This window comes from Salmo salar, chromosome ssa10 (assembly GCF_905237065.1).
Source record: "Salmo salar chromosome ssa10, Ssal_v3.1, whole genome shotgun sequence".
Taxonomy (NCBI): Eukaryota; Metazoa; Chordata; class Actinopteri; order Salmoniformes; family Salmonidae; genus Salmo; species Salmo salar.
In genome coordinates, this window is record NC_059451.1 from 1,921,614 (window position 1) to 1,947,922 (window position 26,309).

Below are 26,309 nucleotides of genomic sequence, written 5' to 3' on the forward strand. Positions count from 1 at the left end.
ATTGATTAATTGATTGTTGGCTGTCTGGCTGACTGACAAGTTCTCACCTGGACAACGAAGTCTCGTCCTCTGAAGTCAGCGATGGTGCGTGGGAGGCGTGTCCGTCCCCAGACGAAGCGCAGGAACAGAGATCTCTCCGTGTTGGAGAAGGACTCCATGACCTCCCAGAACCAGTGGATGAGAGGAGAAGTTGGCTCAACACCTTTATAGGTGGCTACTGACTTCAACAGGTGGAGGGGGATGTCTGGACTGCCGCACACCTGGACACAGAGGACAGGAGGGAGAGTGATGGACAAGATTCTGAGTCCCAAATGGCTCCCTATTCCTTACAGTTCACTACTTATGACCAGGGCCCAGATAGGGTAACAGACCAGGCTAGGACACTCACAGAGAGACAGAGACAGAGAGAGAGCGAGAGAGCAAGAGACAGACATAGAGAGAGAGCGAGACAGAGAGAGAGCGAGACAGAGAGACACAGAGAAAGATAGAGACACAGAGAAAGATAGAGACACAGAGAGAGAGACACAGAGAGAGAGACACAGAGACAGCGAGACAGAGAGAGACAGCGAGACACAGAGAGAGAAAGATAGAGACACAGAGAAAGATAGAGACACAGAGAAAGATAGAGGCACAGAGAGAGACACAGAGAGAGAGACACAGAGAGAGACAGCGAGACACAGAGAGAGACAGCGAGACACAGAGAGAGATAGAGACACAGAGAAAGATAGAGACACAGAGAAAGATAGAGACACAGAGAGAGTAGAGACAGAAAGAGCGAGACAGAGAGACACAGAGAAAGATAGAGACACAGAGAGAGAGACACAGAGAGAGAGACACAGAGAGAGCGAGACAGAGAGAGACAGCGAGACACAGAGAGAGACAGCGAGACACAGAGAAAGATAGAGACACAGAGAGAGCGAGACAGAGAGAGCGAGACAGAGAGAGCGAGACACAGAGAGCAGCGAGACGCGGCGAGACGCGGCGAGACAGAGAAGCGAGACACAGGCGGCGGCGAAGACAGAGAAGCGGCGAGACACAGAGAGAGCGGCGACGAGACGACGCGCGAGACAGAAAGCGGCGCGAGACAGAAGCGCGAAACAGAGAGCGGCGAGCGAGACACAGAGAGCGACGGCGACACAGAAAGCGGCGGCGAGACAGAGAAAGCGGGCGACAGAGAGCGGCGAGACAGAGAAGCGGCGAGACAGAGAAGCGGCGAGACAGAGAAGCGGCGAGACACAGAGAAGCGGCGAGACACAGAGAAGCGGCGAGACACAGAGGCGAGCGAGACACAGAGAGAGCGAGACAGACACAGAGAGAGCGAGCGAGACACAGAGAGAGCGAGCGAGACACAGAGAGAGCGAGCGAGACACAGAGAGAGCGAGCGAGACACAGAGAGAGCGAGCGAGCCACAGAGAGAGCGAGCGAGACACAGAGCGAGCGACAGAGAGAGCGAGACACAGAGAGAACGAGACAACAGAGTCAAGAACGAGCCGTCATGAAGCCACATTGGATTCTAGATACTATTAATGCCTGTGGAAGACAAGCGGATCAGATCAGAACGTTGCACAATACAACTGTGGGAGCATTCAACAGTGTGTGTGTTATCCATCCCTCTTCACTGTAAACTAGTTCTGTAAGTACTTACCATCGTCTCTAGCTCATATCCAGTGAAGAGGGAGAGCAGAGGGACTGGTACGACCCGAGCCATCCCTTCTCTCACAGCTGACACCTGCTCATCAAACTCATGGAGCCTTGGGGGGAGACACAGACAGGGACACGAGGTAAAACCAGGAGTATTATAAAGAAATGAAATCTCTACAGTTAACATTTCGCAATATTATACTGAACAAAAATATAAAACGCAAAATGTTGGTCCCAAGTTTCATGAGCTGTAATAAAATATCCCTGAAATTTTTCCATACTCAACAAAAAGCTTATTTCTCTCAAAATTTGGTGCACAATTTGTTTTATCCATCTACCTGACAGGTGTGGCATATCATGAAGCTGGTTAAACAGAATGATCATTACACAGGTGCACCTTGTGCTGGGGGAAATAAAAGGCCACTCTAAATTGTGCAGTTTTGCCTCAACACAAGGCCACAGATATCTGAAGTTTTGAGGGAGTGTGAAATTGGCATGCTAACAGCAGGAATGTCCACCAGAGCTGTTGTCAGAGAATTGAATGTTCATTTCTCTACCATAAGCCACCTCCAACGTTGTTTTAGAGAATTTGGCAGTACGTCCAACCTGCCTCACAACCGCAGAGCACGTGTAACCACGCCAACCCAGGACCTCCACATCCGGCTTCTTCACCTGCGGGATCGTCTGAGACCAGCCACCCGGACAGCTGATGAAACTGTGGGTTTTGCACAACCGAAGAATTTCTGCACAAACTTGTCAGAACCCGTCTCAGGGAAGCTCATCTGCGTGCTCATCATCCTCACTAGAGTCTTGACCTGACTGCAGACTGCAAACCCACAAGTCTTAACTGACTTCAGTGGACAAATGCTGACCTTCGATGGCCACTGGCACGCTGGAGAAGTGTGCTCTTCACGGATGAATCCTGGTTTCCAACTGTACCGGACAGATGGCAAACCATGTCGGTGAGCGGTTTGCTGATGTCAACGTTGTGAACAGAGTGCCCCATGGTGGCGGTGGGGTTATGGTATGGACAGGCAAAAGCTACAGACCACGAACACAATTGCATTTTATCGATGGCAATTTGAATGCACAGAGATACCGTGATGAGATCCTGAGGCCCATTGTTGCAACTTCCAGCGCGCGTTTACTGTGAACACGGAGGCTGTACCTGCTTTAAGTTCCAGTTTTAACAGTGGCCATGTAGGCTACTGTGGCTATTTGATCATAATGTAGGCCTACCAGAGTGGCCTACCATCAAAAACAATGGAGAAAATGCATCCCATTCAGCCTACAGTATCAGCCAATGTGTGGTGGTCAATGTAGGCCTACATTCCATGAGACCTTGGAAAGGGCTTGACATTAACCTGTTGATCTACTTATCCTTCAGACAAGGATGTGACTGAAAATGCTGCTGCGATGGTTGATGCTAGAAACTACTTTACAAAATGTGGACACGCGGCTACATGCAGCTCTCGCTTTGATCTCAAAACAATCACATGGACTCACGACCGCTCATGCTGTAAACACAGTCCAGTTCAAAGTAAATGGCACAGATCCATATATGACAATGGTCTATTTGCATATAGGCCTAGTGCAGCTCTGATTGGTTATACTGCACCGGTCTGTGTAGAGATCGGTTAGAGGGAACAGCTTAGAGGGAACATTGGTGATCGGTAGCACCCAGCTTAGAGGGAACATTGGTGATCCGGTAGTTGTTCTCACCTGTAGTTGATGGCGAGGCGGACGTACTCGGCCCTGTTCTCCAGGGTGATGTGGGAGTATTTAGAGCTGAGCTGAATATCCTGTCCGCTAGCGTTAGGGACTGTGAAGGGGAGAGTCATGCCCTCAAACTCCTCAGCCGTGGCCTCGTTGTCTCTGATGTACATCAGGCCAGGGATAAAGTCTTTATCCACCTGAAGAGGAAAGACCAACACTTCATTCGAATGCAAAACTTCTGTCGTACTTGCCAGGTCTATACCCAAACAGTTCGAACCTCTATTTTGAAAAATTAATCTCTCCAGAATTAAGTCTCTCGCTGTTGCCGCCTGTTATCGACCCCCCTCCGCTCCCAGCTGTGCCCTGGACACCATATGTGAATTGATCACCCCCCCCCCCCCATCTATCTTCAGAGTTCGTTCTGTTAGGTGACCTAAATTGGGACATGCTTAACACCCCGGACATCCTACAGTCTAAGCTAGATGCCCTCAATCTCACACAAATCATCAAGGAACCTACCAGGTACAACCCTAAATCCGTAAACACGGGCACCCTCATAGATATTATCCTGACCAACTTTCCCTCCAAATACACCTCATCTGTTTTCAATCAGGATCTCAGCGATCACTGCCTCATTGCCTGCATCCGTAATGGGTCTGCTACCAAACGACCACCCCTCATCACTGTCAAACGCTCCCTAAAACACTTCAGCGAACAGGCCTTTCTAATCGACCTGGAAGGATATTGACCTCATCCCGTCAGTCGAGGATGCTTGGTCGTTTTTTAAAAGTAATTTCCTCACCATCTTAAATAAGCATGGCCCCTTTCAAAAAATGTAGAACTAGGAATAGATATAGTCTTTGGTTCACTCCACACCTGACTGCCCTTGACCAACACAAAAACATCCTGTCGCATATTGCATTAGCATCGAATAGCCCCCGTGATATGCAACTTTTCAGGGAAGTCAGGAACCCATACACACAGTCAGTTAGGAAAGCAAAGGCTAGCTTTTTCAAACAGAAATTTGCATTCTGTAGCTCTAACTCCAAGAAGTTTTGGGACACTATAAAGTCCATGGAGAACATGAGCACCTCCTCCCAGTTGCCCACTGCACTGAGGCTAGGTAACATGGGAACCACCAATAAATCCATGATAATCGAAAAGTACAATAAGCATTTCTCTAGGGCTGGCCATGCCTTCCTCCTGGCTACTCCAACCCCGGCCAACACCCCCCCCCAACAGCTCCGCACCCCCCGCAGCTACTCGCCCGAGCCTCCCCAGCTTCTCCTTCACCCAAATCCAGATCGCAGATGTTCTGAAAGAGCTGCAAAACCTGGACCCATACAAATCAGCTGGGATAGACAATCTGGACCCTCTCTTTCTAAAATTATCCGCCGCCATTGTTGCAACCCCTATTACCAGCCAGTTCAACCTCTCTTTCGTATCGTCCGAGATCCCTAAAGATTGGAAAGCTGCCGCGGTCATCCCCCTCTTCAAAGGGGGTGACACCCTAGACCCAAACTGTTACAGACCTATATCTATCCTACCCTGCCTTTCTAAAGTCTTCGAAAGCCAAGTTAATAAACAGATCACTGTCCATGAGTGAAGGAGGCTTTGGAGGTGTTAGTTTTGTTTCGGTATGTTACATTGAAAGTGGATAATATTGTGTTGATTCGAGCACCATTCCCACAGTAGAGCAAAACGTTGATAGTTTTAACTAAAGGGGAAAACTCTGAACATTGGTGATAGGTAGAGCGCAGCTTAGAGGGAACATTGGTGATCGGTAGCACCCAGCTTAGAGGGAACACTGGTAATCGGTAGCGAGAACTGAACCCTGTGGTACCCCCATAGAGACTTATGGGGGTGCCACAGAGTTCAATTCTCGGGCCGACTCTTTTCTCTGTATATATCAATGATGTCGCTCTTGCTGCGGGTGATTCGCTGATCCACCTCTAAGCAGACGACACCATTCTGTATACCTCTGGCCCTTCTTTGGACACTGTTAACTAACCTCCAGATGAGCTTCAATGCCATACAACTCTCCTTCCGTGGCATCCAACTGCTCTTAAACGCTAGTAAAACCAAATGCATGCTTTTCAACCGTTCGCTGCCCGCACCCGTCCGCCCCACTAGCATCACTACTCTGGACGGTTCTAACTTAGAATATGTGGACAACTACAAATACCTGGGTGTCTGGCTAGACTGTAAACTCTCCTTCCAGATTCATACTAAACATCTCCAATCCAAAATCAAATCTAGAATCGGCTTTCTATGTCGCAACAAAGCCTCCTTCACTCACGCCGCCAAACTTAACCTCGTAAAACTGACTGTCCTACCGATCCTTGACTTCGGCGATGTCATTTACAAAATAGCCTCCAACACGCAGCAAACTGGATGCAGTCTATCACAGTGCCATCCGTTTTGTTACCAAAGCCCCATATACTACCCACCACTGCGACCTGTATGCTCTAGTCGGCTGGCCCTCGCTACATATTCGTCGCCAGACCCACTGGCTCCAGGTCATCTATAAGTCTGTGCTAGGTAAAGCTCCGCCTTATCTCAGCTCACTGGTCACCATAGCAGCACCCACCCGTAGCACGCGCTCCAGCAGGTATATCTTACTGGTCATCCCCAAAGCCAACACCTCCTTTGGCCGCCTTTCCTTCCAGTTCTCTGCTGCCAGTGACTGGAACGAATTGCAAAAATCGCTGAAGCTGGAGACTTATATTTCCCTCGCCAACTTTAAACATCAGCTATCTGAGCAGCTAACCGATCGCTGCAGCTGTACATAGCCCACCCAATCTACCTACCTCATCCCCATACTGTTTTTATTTACTTTTCTGCTCTTTTGCACACCAGTATCACTACTTGCACATCATCATCTGCTCATCTATCTCTCCAGTGTTAATTTGCTAAATTGTAATTCTTCACTACTATGGCCTATTTATTGCCTTACCTCCTCATGCCATTTGCACACACTGTATATAGACTTTCTTTTTTTCTACTGTGTTATTGAGTTGTTTATTGTGTTATTGATTGTATGTTTGTTTTACTCCATGTGTAACTCTGTGTTGTTGTATGTGTCGAACTGCTTTGCTTTATCTTGGCCAGGTCACAGTTGTAAATGAGAACTTGTTCTCAACTAGCCTACCTGGTTAAATAAAGGACTTGTTCTCAACTAGCCTACCTGGTTAAATAAAGGTGAAATAAATAAATAAAAAATACATGTGCAAAAATGACACTAGAAAAAAACCGGTGGCCTTGACTTTAGTTCAATGTGTTTTTCATCTAAATGTGTGTTCTTCACTGGACTGTCCATCTCTACAGTCTAGGAGACCTTGAACGGGGATCTCATGGGAGTTGGCTCTTAGGAAAGGAATACATTTTTGACATTGTTTTAAAGTGAAAGTCATAACTCACATTTTGCATGTGAGTCCTCTCTGATTCCTATCAGTGTGTATACACAGTATGACTGAGTGTGTGCGTGTGTGATGCTCTCTGGCTGTATTCTGGTGCTGGGTAAAATTCCTGTGTAACCTTTAGTAAAGCTTTGGGGCTAACCGGCGTGACAACAGAAGCTTTGTGAAGAAACAGCCTCTTCCTGCATCACGATCAGGCAGAACACGTTCTAGAGGCTCATGATTACAGCGTGGATGCAGGAGAGGCGCACACGGTACCGCAGTACACACTAGTCTCTTACACACAGTCACGCAACAAGCACCAAGGCTAAAGATGGGATGTATACACAGCCACAACAATATAATAATATTGACTGACTTCTGGGAAATCTTGACTTTAGACTTTTTTCACTGTCATTAGAGGGTATCTACAGAATTCAATTCGACAGGATAAATGTCATACTTGTTAAGACCTTTTTAATACCCTTGCAAATACAATTTCATACAATTACTTCCACATGTTAACTACAGTAGAAGGTATATGTAGAGTCAACACCGTAACCCAGCCTTTTAACTACAGTAGAAGGTATATGTAGAGTCAACACCGTAACCCAGCCTGTTAACTACAGTAGAAGGTAAGAGTCAACACCGTAACCCAGCCTGTTAACTACAGTAGAAGGTAGAGTCAACACCGTAACCCAGCCTTTTAACTACAGTAGAAGGTAAGAGTCAACACCGTAACCCAGCCTGTTAACTACAGTAGAAGGTAGAGTCAACACCGTAACCCAGCCTGTTAACTACAGTAGAAGGTAGAGTCAACACCGTAACCCAGCCTGTTAACTACAGTAGAAGGTAATGTAGAGTCAACACCGTAACCCAGCCTGTTAACTACAGTAGAAGGTAGAGTCAACACCGTAACCCAGCCTGTTAACTACAGTAGAAGGTAGAGTCAACACCGTAACCCAGCCTGTTAAACTACAGTAGAAGGTAATGAGTCAACACCGTAACCCAGCCTGTTAACTACAGTAGAAGGTAGAGTCAACACCGTAACCCAGCCTGTTAACTACAGTAGAAGGTAGAGTCAACACCGTAACCCAGCCTGTTAACTACAGTAGAAGGTAGAGTCAACACCGTAACCCAGCCTGTTAAACTACAGTAGAAGGTAGAGTCAACACCGTAACCCAGCCTGTTAACTACAGTAGAAGGTAGAGTCAACACCGTAACCCAGCCTGTTAACTACAGTAGAAGGTATATGTAGAGTCAACACCGTAACCCAGCCTGTTAACTACAGTAGAAGGTAGAGTCAACACCGTAACCCAGCCTGTTAACTACAGTAGAAGGTAGAGTCAACACCGTAACCCAGCCTGTTAACTACAGTAGAAGGTATATGTAGAGTCAACACCGTAACCCAGCCTGTTAACTACAGTAGAAGGTATATGTAGAGTCAACACCGTAACCCAGCCTGTTAACTACAGTAGAAGGTAGAGTCAACACCGTAACCCAGCCTGTTAACTACAGTAGAAGGTAGAGTCAACACCGTAACCCAGCATGTTAAACTACAGTAGAAGGTAGAGTCAACACCGTAACCCAGCCTGTTAACTACAGTAGAAGGTAGAGTCAACACCGTAACCCAGCCTGTTAACTACAGTAGAAGGTATATGTAGAGTCAACACCGTAACCCAGCCTGTTAACTACAGTAGAAGGTAGAGTCAACACCGTAACCCAGTAGATTGTATATGTAGAGTAATGTATAAGGTATATGTATGCAGTGTATATATAATATTTTACATCTGTAAGGTTTAGTTTCAGGAAAAGTTCTGTAATTGATCAAGTGAAGTTCTCACTCAGGCCTCACATTATGATTCCATTACACTCCCTCCCAACATCCCTCCCTCCCTCCTCCTACACACACACACACAGCACCCCTCTCCCCCTCCCTCTCTCCCTCCCTCTCTCCCTCCCTCCCAACACACACAGTACCCCTCCCTCCCTCCCCCAACACACACACAGCACCCCTCCACCCACACAGCACCCCCTCCCCCTCCCTCCCCCAACACACACACAGCACCCCCCTTCTCCTCCTCCCCTCCCCCCAACACACACAGCACCCCCTCCCCCCTCCCTCCCCCCAACACACACACAGCACCCCTCCCCCCTCCCAACACACAACCCCCCTCCCCCAACACACTCACCTCGAACTAAGTCCTGAACTTACTGATACACCCTATTTATTTCAACACACACACACACACACACACACACACACACACACACACACACACACACACACACACACACACACACACACACACACACACACACACACAGCAGGTACAGTACCTCACTGAGGTCAGCGATGGTGAGGTTCATCCCAGCCAGCTGTTTCCAGACAGGTTCAGCCAGGTTGAGACTGAGAGGAGATCCAGTACGGATGGCTATGCCCAGGAGCACTCCTACAGGACAGAGATACATCTCTATTAGACTGGGTTAGGGTTGAGACTGAGAGGAGATCAGGTACGGATGGCTATGCCCAGGAGCACTCCTACAGGACAGAGATACATCTCTATTAGACTGGGTTAGGGTTGAGACTGAGAGGAGATCCGGTACGGATGGCTATGCCCAGGAGCACTCCTACAGGACAGAGATACATCTCTATTAGACTGGGTTAGGGTTGAGACTGAGAGGAGATCCGGTACGGATGGCTATGATGAGCCCAATGCGGCGTTTCTCAAGAATGACGTGGGACGTTGGGCTGAGTTGTAGTTTTCATTAAGAAAATATTCAACCTAGTTCTGTGCAGAAACGTCTTTATTAACTACAACGACCGTAATCAGATAGAACGAGACGGATCACAGGAAGAGGCGAATAGAGAGGTTTCACTCTCGCCGAAATCTGTCGTAAATAAAACCCAATGCGTTTCTATGGGTTTATTGTGGACCTAAGCTTGTCGCCTGCCTTCGGGACAACGACTCCCATTGTTAGGAGCACTCCCTTTAAGAGTGTGCTCTTAATCTCAGCTCGTTACCTGTCTAAAAGACACCTGGGAGCCAGAAATCTTTCTGATTGAGAGGGGGTCAAATACTTATTTCCCTCATTAAAATGCAAATAATTGTATAACATTTTTGACATGCGTTTTTATGGATTTTTTGCTGTTGTTATTCTGTCTCTCACTGTTCAAATAAACCTACCATTAAAATTATAGACTGATCATTTCTTTGTCAGTGGGCAAACGTACAAAATCAGCAGGGGATCAAATACTTTTCCCCCCCACTGTAGCTCAGGCCCTGGGCAGGGGGTAGTGTAAACAGAGAGATATTTAAGGGATATATAGTAAATAGAGAGGTTATTTAAGGGATATATAGTAAACAGAGGCTACTTTAGGGATATATAGTAAATATAAAGGTTACTTTAGGGATATATAGTAAATATAAAGGTTACTTTAGGGATATATAGTAAATATAAAGGTTACTTTAGGGATATATAGTAAATATAAAGGTTACTTTAGGAATATATAGTAAATAGAGCGGTTACTTTAGGGATATATAGTAAACAGAGAGGTTACTTTAGGGATATATAGTAAATATAAAGGTTACTTTAGGGATATATAGTAAACAGAGGTTACTTTAGGGATATATAGTAAACAGTGAGACTACTTTAGGGATATATAGTAAACATAGAGGTTACTTTAGGGATATATAGTAAACATAAAGGTTACTTTAGGGATATATAGTAAATATAAAGGTTACTTTAGGGATATATAGTAAACATAAAGGTTACTTTAGGGATATATAGTAATAAAGGCTACTTTAGGGACATATAGTAAACAGAGGTTACTTTAGGGATATATAGTAAATATAAAGGTTACTTTAGGGATATATAGTAAAAGAGAGGTTACTTTAGGGATATACAGGAAACAGAGCTTACTTTAGGGATATATAGTAAATATAAAGGTTACTTTAGGGATATATAGGAAACAGAGAGGCTACTTTAGGGATATATAGTAAACAGAGGGTTACTTTAGGGATATATAGTAAATATAAAGGCTACTTTAGGGATATATAGTAAATATAAAGGCTACTTTAGGGACATATAGTAAACAGACAGGTTACTTTAGGGATATATAGTAAATAGAGGTTACTTTAGGGATATATAGTAAACAGAGAGGTTACTTTAGGGATATATAGTAAATATAAAGGTTACTTTAGGGATATATAGTAAACAGAGGTTACTTTAGGGATATATAGTAAACAGTAAGAGTACTTTAGGGATATATAGTAAACATAAAGGTTACTTTAGGGATATATAGTAAACAGAGGTTACTTTAGGGATATATAGTAAACATAGAGGTTACTTTAGGGATATATAGGAAACAGAGAGGTTACTTTAGGGATATACAGGAAACAGAGGTTACTTTAGGGATATATAGTAAATAGAGAGGTTACTTTACGGATATATAGTAAATATAAAGGTTACTTTAGGGATATATAGTAAACAGAGAGGTTACTTTAGGGATATATAGTAAACAGAGGCTACTTTAGGGATATATAGTAAACATAAAGGTTACTTTAGGGATATATAGTAAATATAAAGGTTACTTTAGGGATATATAGTAAATATAAAGGTTATTTTAGGGATATATAGTAAATATAAAGGTTACTTTAGGGATATATAGTAAATATAAAGGCTACTTTAGGGATATATAGTAAACAGAGGTTACTTTAGGGATATATAGTAAATATAAAGGCTACTTTAGGGATATATAGTAAACATAAAGGTTACTTTAGAGATATATAGTAAAAAGAGAGGTTACTTTAGGGATATATAGTAAACAGAGAGGTTACTTTAGGGATATATAGTAAATATAAAGGTTACTTTAGGGATATATAGGAAACAGAGAGGTTACTTTAGGGATATATAGTAAACAGAGGTTACTTTAGGGATATATAGTAAATATAAAGGCTACTTTAGGGATATATAGTAAATATAAAGGCTACTTTAGGGACAAATAGTAAACAGAGGTTACTTTAGGAATATATAGTAAATAGAGCGGTTACTTTAGGGATATATAGTAAACAGAGAGGTTACTTTAGGGATATATAGTAAATATAAAGGTTACTTTAGGGATATATAGTAAACAGAGGTTACTTTAGGGATATATAGTAAACAGTGAGAGTACTTTAGGGATATATAGTAAACAGAGAGGTTACTTTAGGGATATATAGTAAACAGAGGTTACTTTAGGGATATATAGTAAATATAAAGGTTACTTTAGGGATATATAGTAAACAGAGAGGTTACTTTAGGGATATATAGTAAACAGAGGTTACTTTAGGGATATATAGTAAATATAAAGGTTACTTTAGGGATATATAGTAAACAGAGAGGTTACTTTAGGGATATACAGGAAACAGAGGTTACTTTAGGGATATATAGTAAATAGAGAGGTTACTTTACGGATATATAGTAAATATAAAGGCTACTTTAGGGATATATAGTAAACAGAGAGGTTATTTTAGGGATATATAGTAAATATAAAGGTTACTTTAGGGATATATAGTAAATATAAAGGTTACTTTAGGGATATATAGTAAACAGAGGTTACTTTAGGGATATATAGTAAACATACAGGTTACTTTAGGGATATATAGTAAACATACAGGTTACTTTAGGGATATATAGTAAATATAAAGGTTACTTTAGGGATATATAGTAAATATAAAGGTTACTTTAGGGATATATAGTAAATATAAAGGTCATTTTAGGGATATATAGTAAATATAAAGGTTACTTTAGGGATATACAGGAAACAGAGGTTACTTTAGGGATATATAGTAAGTAGAGAGGTTACTTTACGGATATATAGTAAATATAAAGGCTACTTTAGGGATATATAGTAAACAGAGGTTACTTTAGGGATATATAGTAAACAGAGGTTACTTTAGGGATATATAGTAAATAGAGATACTTTAGGGATATATAGTAAATAGAGGTTACTTTAGGGATATATAGTAAATATAAAGTTTACTTTAGGGATATATAGGAAACAGAGAGGTTACTTTAGGGATATATAGTAAATATAAAGGTTACTTTAGGGATATATAGTAAATATAAAGGTTACTTTAGGGATATTTTGTAAACAGAGAGGTTACTTTAGGGATATATAGTAAATATAAAGGTTACTTTAGGGATATATAGTAAACATAAAGGTTACTTTAGGGATATACAGGAAACAGAGGTTACTTTAGGGATATATAGTAAATAGAGAGGTTACTTTACAGATATATAGTAAATATAAAGCCTACTTTAGGGATATATAGTAAACAGAGGGTTATTTTAGGGATATATAGTAAATATAAAGGTTACTTTAGGGATATATAGTAAATATAAAGGTTACTTTAGGGATATATAGTAAACAGAGGTTACTTTAGGGATATATAGTAAACATACAGGTTACTTTAGGGATATATAGTAAACATAAAGGTTACTTTAGGGATATATAGTAAATATAAAGGTTACTTTAGGGATATATAGTAAACAGAGAGGTTACTTTAGGGATATATAGTAAACATACAGGTTACTTTAGGGATATATAGTAAACATACAGGTTACTTTAGGGATATATAGTAAATATAAAGGTTACTTTAGGGATATATAGTAAACATAAAGGTTACTTTAGGGATATATAGTAAATATAAAGGTTACTTTAGGGATATATAGTAAACAGAGGTTACTTTAGGGATATATAGTAAACAGAGGTTACTTTAGGGATATATAGTAAATAGAGGTTACTTTAGGGATATATAGTAAATATAAAGTTTACTTTAGGGATATATAGGAAACAGAGAGGTTACTTTAGGGATATATAGTAAATATAAAGGTTACTTTAGGGATATATAGTAAATATAAAGGTTACTTTAGGGATATATAGTAAACAGAGAGTTTACTTTAGGGATATATAGTAAACAGAGGTTACTTTAGGGATATATAGTAAATATAAAGGTTACTTTAGGGATATATAGTAAATATAAAGGTTACTTTAGGGATATACAGGAAACAGAGGTTACTTTAGGGATATATAGTAAATAGAGGTTACTTTACGGATATATAGTAAATATAAAGGCTACTTTAGGGATATATAGTAAACAGAGAGGTTATTTTAGGGATATATAGTAAATATAAAGGTTACTTTAGGGATATATAGTAAATATAAAGGTTACTTTAGGGATATATAGTAAACAGAGGTTACTTTAGGGATATATAGTAAACATACAGGTTACTTTAGGGATATATAGTAAACATACAGGTTACTTTAGGGATATATAGTAAACATACAGGTTACTTTAGGGATATATAGTAAACATAGAGGTTACTTTAGGGATATATAGTAAATATAAAGGTTACTTTAGGGATATATAGTAAACATAAAGGTTACTTTAGGGATATATAGTAAACAGAAAGGTCATTTTAGGGATATATAGTAAACATAAAGGTTACTTTAGGGATATATAGTAAACATAAAGGTTACTTTAGGGATATATAGTAAACAGAGGTTACTTTAGGGATATATAGTAAATATAAAAGGTTACTTTAGGGATATATAGTAAATATAAAGGTTACTTTAGGGATATATAGTAAATAGAGAGGTTACTTTAGGGATATATAGTAAATATAAAGGTTACTTTAGGGATATATAGTAAATATAAAGGTTACTTTAGGGATATATAGTAAATATAAAGGTTATTTTAGGGATATATAGTAAATATAAAGGTTATTTTAGGGATATATAGTAAATATAAAGGTTACTTTAGGGATATATAGTAAATATTAAGGCTACTTTAGGGATATATAGGAAACAGAGGCTACTTTAGGGATATATAGTAAATATAAAGGCTACTTTAGGGATATGCAGTAAATATAAAGGCTACTTTAGGGATATCCTTGGCTACTATAGTTAGGTACCAGAGGAAGTGTTTAGGGTAGGGCTCTTCAACACTGTTCCTGGAGAGATACCCTCCTGTAGGTTTTTAACTCCAACCCTGTTCCTTTAGAGAAACCCTTCTGGAGGTTTTAACTCCAACCCTATTCCTGGAGAGAAACCCTCCTGGAGGTTTTAACTCCAACCCTGTTCCTGGAGAGATACCCTCCTGGAGGTTTTAACTCCAACCCCTGTCCCCTGGAGAGAAACCCTCCTGTAGGTTTAGGCCAACCCTGTTAAAACCTACAGGAGGGTTTCGCTCCAGGAACAAGGTTGAACAGCCCTGGTTAGGGCTGTACTTTCCCCGGGAATCTGGACATAGTTAGGTACAGGGCTGACTTGGCTGCAGGGTTAGAGGTGAGGGTTAGGGATCAGGGTTAGGGGTCAGGGTCTAGGGGTCAGGGGTCAGGGATCAGGGCTAGGGGTTAGGGGTCAGGGGTTAGGTAACGGAGGTAGAGGGTACCTACCTAAGAATCTGAACATGTTCATGTGCAGGGCTGACTTGGCTGCAGGGTTGAGCAGGAAACAGTCTCTGTTGGCCCCTGACTCGTCTCGTCCGTTCGGGGTCACGATGAGGAGAGGGGTCAGGCCGTTCTGCAGCTCCTCACACATCTCTGCTATGGACTCACTGTAGCCCCCGCCACAGTCATCCACAGACTCACCTAGCAGACAGACACACACACACACACACACACACACACACACACACCTCTATTACAGACTCACTGTAGCCCCCGCCACAGTCATCCACAGACTCACCTAGCAGACAGACAGACACACACACACACACACACACACACCCTCTATTACAGACTCACTGTAGCCCCGCCAGTCATCCACAGACTCACCTAGCAGACACACACACACACACACACACACACACACACACACACACACACACACACACACACACACACACACACACACACACACACACACACACACACACCTCTATTACAGACTCACTGTAGCCCCCGCCACAGTCATCCACAGACTCACCTAGCAGACACACACACACACACAGTTAGAACACACACACACACATCTCTATTACAGACTCACTGTAGCCCCCGCCACAGTCATCCACAGACTTACCTAGCAGACACACACACACACACACACACACACACACACACACACACCTCTATTACAGACTCACTGTAGCCTCCCGCCACAGTCATCCACAGAGTTGGGCGATTTTACGACTGCGTCGTCTATCGACAACGATTGACAGCCATCGTTAATGGTGACGAGACATGATGGTTTAGCCTATTTGAACGGCGCCCCGCAGTAAAGGACGGAGTCTCACAGAGCACAGCAGGGCAGCACACAAGTGACATTCTGAGTCATTTACCTATTTGCTATTGTCTATTTCCCCCCAAAAAATATTTGATACAGAATGCAAAAAGAGGAATGTAGGACAGACAGAGCGGAAAATTCCACTAAAGCTGAAACAAAACGTCCGGTCACAAAATATTGTCTCCTGCTCTTGGTCAGAATGCTTCAGACAATAGTCTGAACCTTTATAAAAGACACTCCTTAATAAAACCCTCTGGGACGGTTTCTACTAAGATGACATGGAATTGTTTTAACATGGTCACAATCAAGTATCATTCAGCTATTTGATTTAGAATTATAGGACCCCTTTAGGTTTAAAAACTAAATATTTGATGAAACATTGAATTTGGCCTTACTGCTATTAGCCCATAGAAACACATCGAACAACAGAACAAAAATCTAAACACAAATCTAAAAGGTAGTTTGTTCTTCAGTGTCTGTCCTATATCTGATAGCACAGTGAATTCGGAAAGTATTCAGACCACTTGACTTTTTCCACATCAATCTACACAAAATACCCTATAACGACAAAGCAAAAACAGATTTTTATAGAAAATAAGTAATAATACCTCTACCATAAAGGCCTGAATGATGGAGGCCACTGTGTTCTTGGGTACCTTCAACGCTGCAGACTTTTTTTTAGGTGCCCTTCCCATATTCCTAACCACATTCCTACCGCCTAACCACATTCCTACCGCCTAACCACATTCCTACCGCCTAACCACATTCCCAAATTCCTAAGCACATTCCCCCTACCCCAACCACATTCCTACCGCCTAACCACATTCCTACCGCCTAAGCACATTCCTACCGCCTAACCACATTCCTACCGCCTAACCACATTCCTAACCACCTTCCTAACGCCTAACCACCTTCCTAACACCTAACCACCTTCCTAACGCCTAACCACATTCCCAAGCCTAACCACATTCCCAACGCCTAACCACATTCCCAACGCCTAACCACATTCCCAACGCCTAACCACATTCCCAACGCCTAACCACATTCCCAACGCCTAACCACATTCCCAACGCCTAACCACATTCCTAACCACATTCCTAACGCCTAACCAGATTCCTAACGCCTAACCAGATTCCTAACGCCTAACCACATTCCTACCGCCTAACCACATTCCTACCGCCAACCACATTCCTACCGCCTAACCACATTCCTACCGCCTAACCACATTCCTACCGCCTAACCACATTCCTACCGCCTAACCACATTCCTAACCACCTTCCTAACGCCTAACCACATTCCCAACGCCTAACCACATTCCTAACCACATTCCTAACGCCTAACCAGATTCCTAACGCCTAACCAGATTCCTAACGCCTAACCACATTCCTAACACATTCCTAACGCCTAACCACATTCCTAACGCCTAACCACATTCCTAACGCCTAACCACATTCCTAACACCTAACCACATTCCTAACACCTAACCACATTCCTAACACCTAACCACATTCCCAACGCCTAACCACATTCCCAACGCCTAACCACATTCCCAACGCCTAACCACATTCCTAACGCCTAACCACATTCCTAACGCCTAACCACATTCCTAACGCCTAACCACATTCCTAATTCCAAACCACATTCCTACAGCCTAACCACATTCCTAACCATATTCCTAACCATATTCCTAACGCCTAACCACATTCCAAACCACATTCCTAACGCCTAACCACATTCCAAACCACATTCCTAACGCCTAACCACATTCCAAACCACATTCCTAACGCCTAACCACATTCCCAACACCTAACCACATTCCCAACACCTAACCACATTCCCAACACCTAACCACATTCCCAACACCTAACCACATTCCTAATGCCTAACCACATTCCTAACAGCTAACCAAATCAAATCAAATGTATTTATATAGCCCTTCTTACATCAGCTGATATCTCAAAGTGCTGTACAGAAACCCAGCCTAAAACCCCAAACAGCAAGCAATACAGGTGTAGAAGCACAGTGGCTAGGAAAAACTCCCTAGAAAGACCAAAACCTAGGAAGAAACCTAGAGAGGAACCAGGCTATGAGGGGTGGCCAGTCCTCTTCTGGCTGTTCAGATAAGTCAGACTGGTGAGAAGCAACACACACCCTCCAGTAACTACAGTAGACTCCAACAGGACATAGAAAGGAATGTGTGTCACGCTCTCATGAGGACGAACCTAACAACCTACCCACAAACTACTGAGGATGAACCTAACAACCTACCCACAAACTACCGAGGATGAACCTAACAACCTACCCACAAACTACTGAGGATGAACCCAACAACCTACCCACAAACTACCGAGGATGAACCTAACAACCTACCCACAAACTACCGAGGATGAACCCAACAACCTACCGAGGATGAACCCAACAACCTACCCACAAACTACCGAGGATGAACACAACAAACTACTGAGGATGAACCTAATAACCTACCCACAAACTACCGAGGATTAACCTAATAACCTACCCACAAACTACTTAGGATGAACCAAACAACCTACCCAAAAACTACTGAGGATGAATCTAACAACCTACCCACAAACTACCGAGGATGAACCTAACAACCTACCCACAAACTACTGAGGATGAACCTACCAACAAACTACTGAGGATGAACCTAATAACCTACCCACAAACTACCGAGGATGAACCTAACAACCTACCCACAAACTACTGAGGATGAACCTACCAACAAACTACTGAGGATGAACCTAATAACCTACCCACAAACTACCGAGGATGAACCTAACAACCTACCCACAAACTACTGAGGATGAACCTAACAACCTACCCACAAACTACTGAGGATGAACCTAACAACCTACCCACAAACTACCGAGGATGAACCTAACAACCTACCCACAAACTACCGAGGATGAACCTAACAACCTACCCACAAACTACTGAGGATGAACCTAACAACCTACTGAGGAACCTAACAAACTACTGAGGAGGAACCTAACAACCTACCCACAAACTACTGAGGATGAACCTAACAACCTACCCACAAACTACTGAGGATGAACCTAACAACCTACCACAAACTACTGAGGAGGAACCTAACAACAAACTACTGAGGAGGAACCTAATAACCTACCCACAAACTACTGAGGATGAACCTAACAACCTACCCACAAACTACCGAGGATGAACCTAACAACCTACCCACAAACTACTGAGGATGAACCTAACAACCTACCCACAAACTACTGAGGAGGAACCTAACAACCTACCCACAAACTACTGAGGATGAACCTAACAACCTACCCACAAACTACCGAGGATGAACCTAACAACCTACCCACAAACTACCGAGGATGAACCCAACAACCTACCCACAAACTACCGAGGATGAACCTAACAACCTACCCACAAACTACCGAGGATGAACCTAACAACCTACCCACAAACTACCGAGGATGAACCTAACAACCTACCCACAAACTACCGAGGATGAACCTAACAACCTACCCACAAACTACTGAGGATGAACCTACCCACAAACTACTGAGGATGAATCTAACAACCTACCCACAAACTACCGAGGATGAACCTAACAACCTACCCACAAACTACTGAGGATGAACCTACCAACAAACTACTGAGGATGAACCTAATAACCTACCCACAAACTACCGAGGATGAACCTAACAACCTTCCCACAAACTACTGAGGATGAACCTAACAACCTACCCACAAACTACTGAGGAGGAACCTAACAACCTACCCACAAACTACTGAGGATGAACCTAACAACCTACCCACAAACTACTGACGATGAACCTAACAACCTACCCACAAAATACTGAGGATGAACCTAACAACCTACCCACAAACTACCGAGGATGAACCTAACAACCTACCCACAAACTACCGAGGATGAACCCAACAACCTACCCACAAACTACCGAGGATGAACCTAACAACCTACCCACAAACTATCGAGGAGGAACCTAACAACCTAGTCACAAACTACTGAGGATGAACCTAACAACCTACCCACAAACTACTGAGGATGAACCTAACAACCTACCCACAAACTACTGAGGAGGAACCTAACAACCTACCCACAAACTACCGAGGATGAACCTAACAACCTACCTACAAACTACCGAGGAGGAACCAAACAACCGACCCACAAACTACTGAGGAGGAACCTAACAACCTACCCACAAACTACTGAGGAGGAACCTAACAACCTACCCACAAACTACTGAGGAGGAACCTAACAACCTACCCACAAACTACTGAGGAGGAACCTACCCACAAATTACTGAGGATGAACCTACCCACAAACTACTGAGGATGAACCTAACAACCTACCCACAAAGTACTGAGGAGGAACCTAACAACCTACCCACAAACTACTGAGGATGAACCTAACAACCTACCCAAAAACTACCGAGGATGAACCTAACAACCTACCCACAAACTACTGAGGATGAACCTAACAACCTACTGAGGAGGAACCTAACAACCTACCGAGGATGAACATAACAACCTACCCACAAACTACTGAGGATGAACCTAACAACCTACCGGGGATGAACCTAACAACCTACCGAGGATGAACCTAACAACCTACCGAGGATGAACCTAACAACCTACCGAGGAGGAACCTAACAACCTACCGAGGAGGAACCTAACAACCTACCGAGGAGGAACCTAACAACCTACCGAGGAGGAACCTAACAACCTACCGAGGAGGAACCTAACAACCTACCGAAGATGAACCTAACAACCTACCGGGGATGAACCTAACAACCTACTGAGGATGAACCTAACAACCTACTGAGGATGAACCTAACAACCTACTGAGGATGAACCTAACAACCTACCCACAAACTACCGAGGAGGAACCTAACAACCTACCCACAAACTACCGAGGATGAACCTAACAACCTACCCACAAACTACTGAGGAGGAACCTAACAACCTACCCACAAACTACTGAGGAGGAACCTAACAACCTACCCACAAACTACCGAGGATGAACCTAACAACCTACCCACAAACTACTGAGGATGAACCTAACAACCTACCCACAAACTACTGAGGATGAACCTAACAACCTACCCACAAACTACTGAGGAGGAACCTAACAACCTACTGAGGATGAACCTAACAACCTACTGAGGATGAACCTAACAACCTACTGAGGATGAACCTAACAACCTACTGAGGATGAACCTAACAACCTACTGAGGATGAACCTAACAACCTACTGAGGATGAACCTAACAACCTACTGAGGATGAACCTAACAACCTACTGAGGATGAACCTAACAACCTACCGAGGATGAACCTAACAACCTACCCACAAACTACTGAGGATGAACCTAACAACCTACCCACAAACTACTGAGGATGAACCTACCCACAAACTACTGAGGATGAACCTAACAACCTACTGGGGATGAACTTTAGAACCTACCGAGGATGAACCTAACAACCTACCCACAAACTTGACCTTCCAGACGCGGTGAGGCAGCAGCAAGCTGTCTGGGCTGAAGGAGCTCATTTTGGCACACATCTGACCAAACACTGACTTGGTCCCGTCTGGACCCGCCAAACCTCCTTTACTACGAGACCGCTTGACCTGGAGGGGGGGAGGAGGAGGAGAGGGAGAGGAGGGGGAGAGGGGGAGAGGAGAAGGAGAGGGAGAGGAGGAGGAGGGGGAGAGGGAGAGGAGGGGGAGAGGAGGGGGAGAGGAGGGGGGGAGAGGAGGGGGAGAGAAGCAGGAAAAGAAAGATGGTTATCTCTCCAGGCTCGTCCGTTCAGTGCGCTACAGAGTCTGCAGTAGTGACGGGTGTGAAAGTGACAGCTCCCTCCACCAGGCATCCAGCCAGCCCAGGAGGGGGGTCAGTGGCCTGGACCGAGGCTCTGGGAAGGGGAATGGCTAGACCAGAGCTGTATTCCAAATCACACCCTATTCCCTATGTAGTGCACTACTTTTGACCCGAACCTTATGGGCCCTATAGTAGTGCACTACAAAGGGAATAGGGTGCTATTTGGAACAGACAAGGAACCCAACATAGACTGACATACAAGGTGGAGCATGGTTCACACATCACACAGATATCTGCTTATAACACTGAAACCAGACGAGAGAGAGCCAGACAGAGAGAGAGAGAGAGACAGAGACAGAGAGAGACAGCGAGAGAGACAGAGAGAGACAGAGAGAGACAGCGAGAGAGACAGAGAGAGACAGCGAGAGAGAGAGAGAGTGCGAGAGAGCGACAGAGAGAGACAGAGAGAGACAGCGAGAGAGACAGAGAGAGACAGCGAGAGAGAGAGAGTGCGAGAGAGCGACAGAGAGAGACAGAGAGCGAGAGAGACAGAGAGCGAGAGAGACAGAGAGCGAGAGACAGAGAGCGAGAGACAGAGAGCGAGAGACAGAGAGCGAGAGAGAGCGAGAGAGACAGAGCGAGAGAGACAGAGCGAGAGAGAGCGAGAGAGACAGAGCGAGAGACAGAGCGAGAGAGACAGAGAGAGACAGAGCAAGAGACAGAGCGAGAGAGACAGAAAGAGAGAGAGAGAGAGACAGAGAGAGACAGAGAGAGAGAGAGAGAGAGAGTGTGTTTAGGAGGAATCTCTGCTGACTGGACTGTACATGATGACTGAGAGAATCTGAAAACCTGCTGTTTTTCTAGTGTTCATCTCAGTAGGTTCTCCAAACAGCCCGATTCCTACCTGTATCCTGTTGAGTTCCACCACAGGACCATGTTGCCTGTCTCTCACCATGGTGGCCTGGACTACCTTACGGAACGCTGCTTCCTGTGGGGACAAACACTGTGGCTCAGTACATCAACTGGACAACAGCATTTACAACAACACAGAACGCAAAACTATACTAATGTTCTGTATTGTGTCATGTTTCATGCGGACCCCTGGAAGAGTAGCTGACTGGGGATCCTAGTAAACTACCTAATACAGCTACTGGGGATCCTAGTAAACTAACTAACTAATACAGCTACTGGGGATCCTAGTAAACTAACTAACTAATACAGCTACTGGGGATCCTAGTAAACTAACTAACTAATACAGCTACTGGGGATCCTAGTAAACTACCTAATACAGCTGCTGGGGATCCTAGTAAACTACCTAATACAGCTACTGGGGATCCTAGTAAACTACCTAATACAGCTACTGGGGATCCTAGTAAACTACCTAATACAGCTACTGGGGATCCTAGTAAACTACCTAACTAATACAGCTACTGGGGATCCTAGTAAACTACCTAACTAATACAGCTACTGGGGATCCTAGTAAACTACCTAACTAATACAGCTACTGGGGATCCTAGTAAACTAACTAACTAATACAGCTACTGGGGATCCTAGTAAACTAACTAACTAATACAGCTACTGGGGATCCTAGTAAACTACCTAATACAGCTACTGGGGATCCTAGTAAACTATCTAATACAGCTACTGGGGATCCTAGTAAACTACCTAATACAGCTGCTGGGGATCCTAGTAAACTACCTAATACAGCTACTGGGGATCCTAGTAAACTACCTAATACAGCTACTGGGGATCCTAGTAAACTACCTAATACAGCTACTGGGGATCCTAGTAAACTACCTAATACAGCTACTGGGGATCCTAGTAAACTACCTAATACAGCTACTGGGGATCCTAGTAAACTACCTAATACAGCTACTGGGGATCCTAGTAAACTATCTAATACAGCTACTGGGGATCCTAGTAAACTACCTAATACAGCTACTGGGGATCCTAGTAAACTACCTAACTAATACAGCTACTGGGGATCCTAGTAAACTACCAACTAATACAGCTACTGGGGATCCTAGTAAACTACCTAATACAGCTACTGGGGATCCTAGTAAACTACCTAATACAGCTACTGGGGATCCTAGTAAACTACCTAATACAGCTACTGGGGATCCTAGTAAACTACCTAATACAGCTACTGGGGATCCTAGTAAACTAACTAATACAGCTACTGGGGATCCTAGTAAACTAACTAATACAGCTACTGGGGATCCTAGTAAACTATCTAATACAGCTACTGGGGATCCTAGTAAACTACCTAATACAGCTACTGGGGATCCTAGTAAACTACCTAATACAGCTACTGGGGATCCTAGTAAACTACCTAATACAGCTACTGGGGATCCTAGTAAACTACCTAATACAGCTACTGGGGATCCTAGTAAACTACCTAATACAGCTACTGGGGATACTAGTAAACTACCTAATACAGCTTACTGGGGATTCTAGTAAACTACCTAATACAGCTTACTGGGGATTCTAGTAAACTACCTAATACAGCTTACTGGGGATCCTAGTAAACTACCTAATACCACATAAAGCTAAAATTCAATGATAAAATTATTTCACATGCCCATCTCTGTGTGTGTGTGTTGTGAACAGCCCCCACCTTGCCCTGTGAGATGAGTATGCCCCGTAACGTGTTAAACCCTAGGGCAGGTCCGTGTGCCGTCTGCCCCAGCCGGCCCTCCAGATCAAACATGGGGATACAAGGACAAAAGAGCTCCGATATGTGGTGCAGCAGTAGTAGTCTGTTCCTCAGAGACATGATGGGAATCTCCTGGAGGTGGTTGTATTCCATGGGCACCTGGGAGAGAGAGGTCACAGGTCAACACACACACACACACACACACACACACACACACACACACACACACACACACACACACACACGTTACACCACCCACATTACTTCAAACAGATTAGAGATCACCCATAGTATAACACAGATTAGAGATCACCCATATTACAACACAGATTAGAGATCACCCATAGTATAACACAGATTAGAGATCACCCATATTACAACACAGATTAGAGATCACCCACATTACAACAAACAGATTAGAGATCACCCATATTACAACACAGATTAGAGATCACCCACGTTACAACAAACAGATTAGAGATCACCCACATTATAACACAGATTAGAGATCACCCACAACTTCCAGAACCAAGATGTTAAAAATAGAAAACACACAATACAATGACGTACCAGGAAGTAAGCCTAGAAATTACTTCTTCACAGCCCTACTACCATCTAGTGGTTATACAACACAGCCCCACTACCATCTAGTGGTTATACAACACAGCCCCACTACCATCTAGTGGTTATACAACACAGCCCTACTACCATCTAGTGGTTATACAACGTCCAGTAGTTACCCGACCAGGTAGTTACAACGTCCAGTAGTTACCCGACCAGGTAGTTACAACGTCCAGTAGTTACCCGACCAGGTAGTTACAACGTCCAGTAGTTACCCGACCAGGTAGTTACAACGTCCAGTAGTTACCCGACCAGGTAGTTACAACGTCCAGTAGTTACCCGACCAGGTAGTTACAACGTCCAGTAGTTACCCGACCAGGTAGTTACAACGTCCAGTAGTTACCCGACCAGGTAGTTACAACGTCCAGTAGTTACCCGACCAGGTAGTTACAACGTCCAGTAGTTACCCGACCAGGTAGTTACAACGTCCAGTAGTTACCCGACCAGGTAGTTACAACGTCCAGTAGTTACCCGACCAGGTAGTTACAACGTCCAGTAGTTACCCGACCAGGTAGTTACAACGTCCAGTAGTTACCCGACCAGGTAGTTACAACGTCCAGTAGTTACCCGACCAGGTAGTTACAACGTCCAGTAGTTACCCGACAAGGTAGTTACAACGTCCAGTAGTTACCCGACAAGGTAGTTACAACGTCCAGTAGTTACCCGACCAGGTAGTTACAACGTCCAGTAGTTACCCGACCAGGTAGTTACAACGTCCAGTAGTTACCCGACCAGGTAGTTACAACGTCCAGTAGTTACCCGACCAGGTAGTTACCCGTAGCTCAGTTGGTAGAGCATGGTGTTTGCAATGCCAGGGTTGTGGGTTCGATTCCCACGGGGGGCCAAGTACGAAGAAGAAAAAAATTTGTATGAAATGAAAATGAAATGTATGCATTCACTACTGTAAGTCGCTCTGGATAAGAGCGTCTGCTAAATGACTAAAATGTAAATGTAAAATGTAAATGTAGGTAGTTACAACGTCCAGTAGTTACCCGACCAGGTAGTTACAACGTCCAGTAGTTACCCGACCAGGTAGTTACAACGTCCAGTAGTTACCCGACCAGGTAGTTACAACGTCCAGTAGTTACCCGACCAGGTAGTTACAACGTCCAGTAGTTACCCGACCAGGTAGTTACAACGTCCAGTAGTTACCCGACCAGGTA

At 43.7% G+C, this 26,309-nt stretch overlaps 1 protein-coding gene across 9 annotated transcripts in view; it reads right to left on the reverse strand.

The window, feature by feature from the left end:
* The window catches only part of herc2 (HECT and RLD domain containing E3 ubiquitin protein ligase 2), a 283,800-nt gene that overhangs the window by 6,969 nt on the left and 250,522 nt on the right, over positions 1 to 26,309 (reverse strand). For 7 of the 9 annotated variants that reach the window (XM_045687211.1, XM_045687213.1, XM_045687210.1 and 4 more), the window contains 8 exons: positions 24,487 to 24,684; positions 22,774 to 22,857; positions 21,538 to 21,679; positions 15,198 to 15,392; positions 9,096 to 9,208; positions 3,364 to 3,554; positions 1,646 to 1,751; positions 48 to 260 (listed from right to left, as the gene is read on the reverse strand). In XM_045687211.1, the coding sequence (XP_045543167.1) occupies positions 48 to 260; positions 1,646 to 1,751; positions 3,364 to 3,554; positions 9,096 to 9,208; positions 15,198 to 15,392; positions 21,538 to 21,679; positions 22,774 to 22,857; positions 24,487 to 24,684 (1,242 nt within the window). Of the gene's footprint in view, positions 1 to 47; positions 261 to 1,645; positions 1,752 to 3,363; positions 3,555 to 9,095; positions 9,209 to 9,306; positions 9,387 to 15,197; positions 15,393 to 15,561; positions 15,730 to 21,537; positions 21,680 to 22,773; positions 22,858 to 24,486; positions 24,685 to 26,309 lie in introns of those variants that run through there. The other 2 variants (XM_045687215.1, XM_045687216.1) reach the window with 2 other exon arrangements.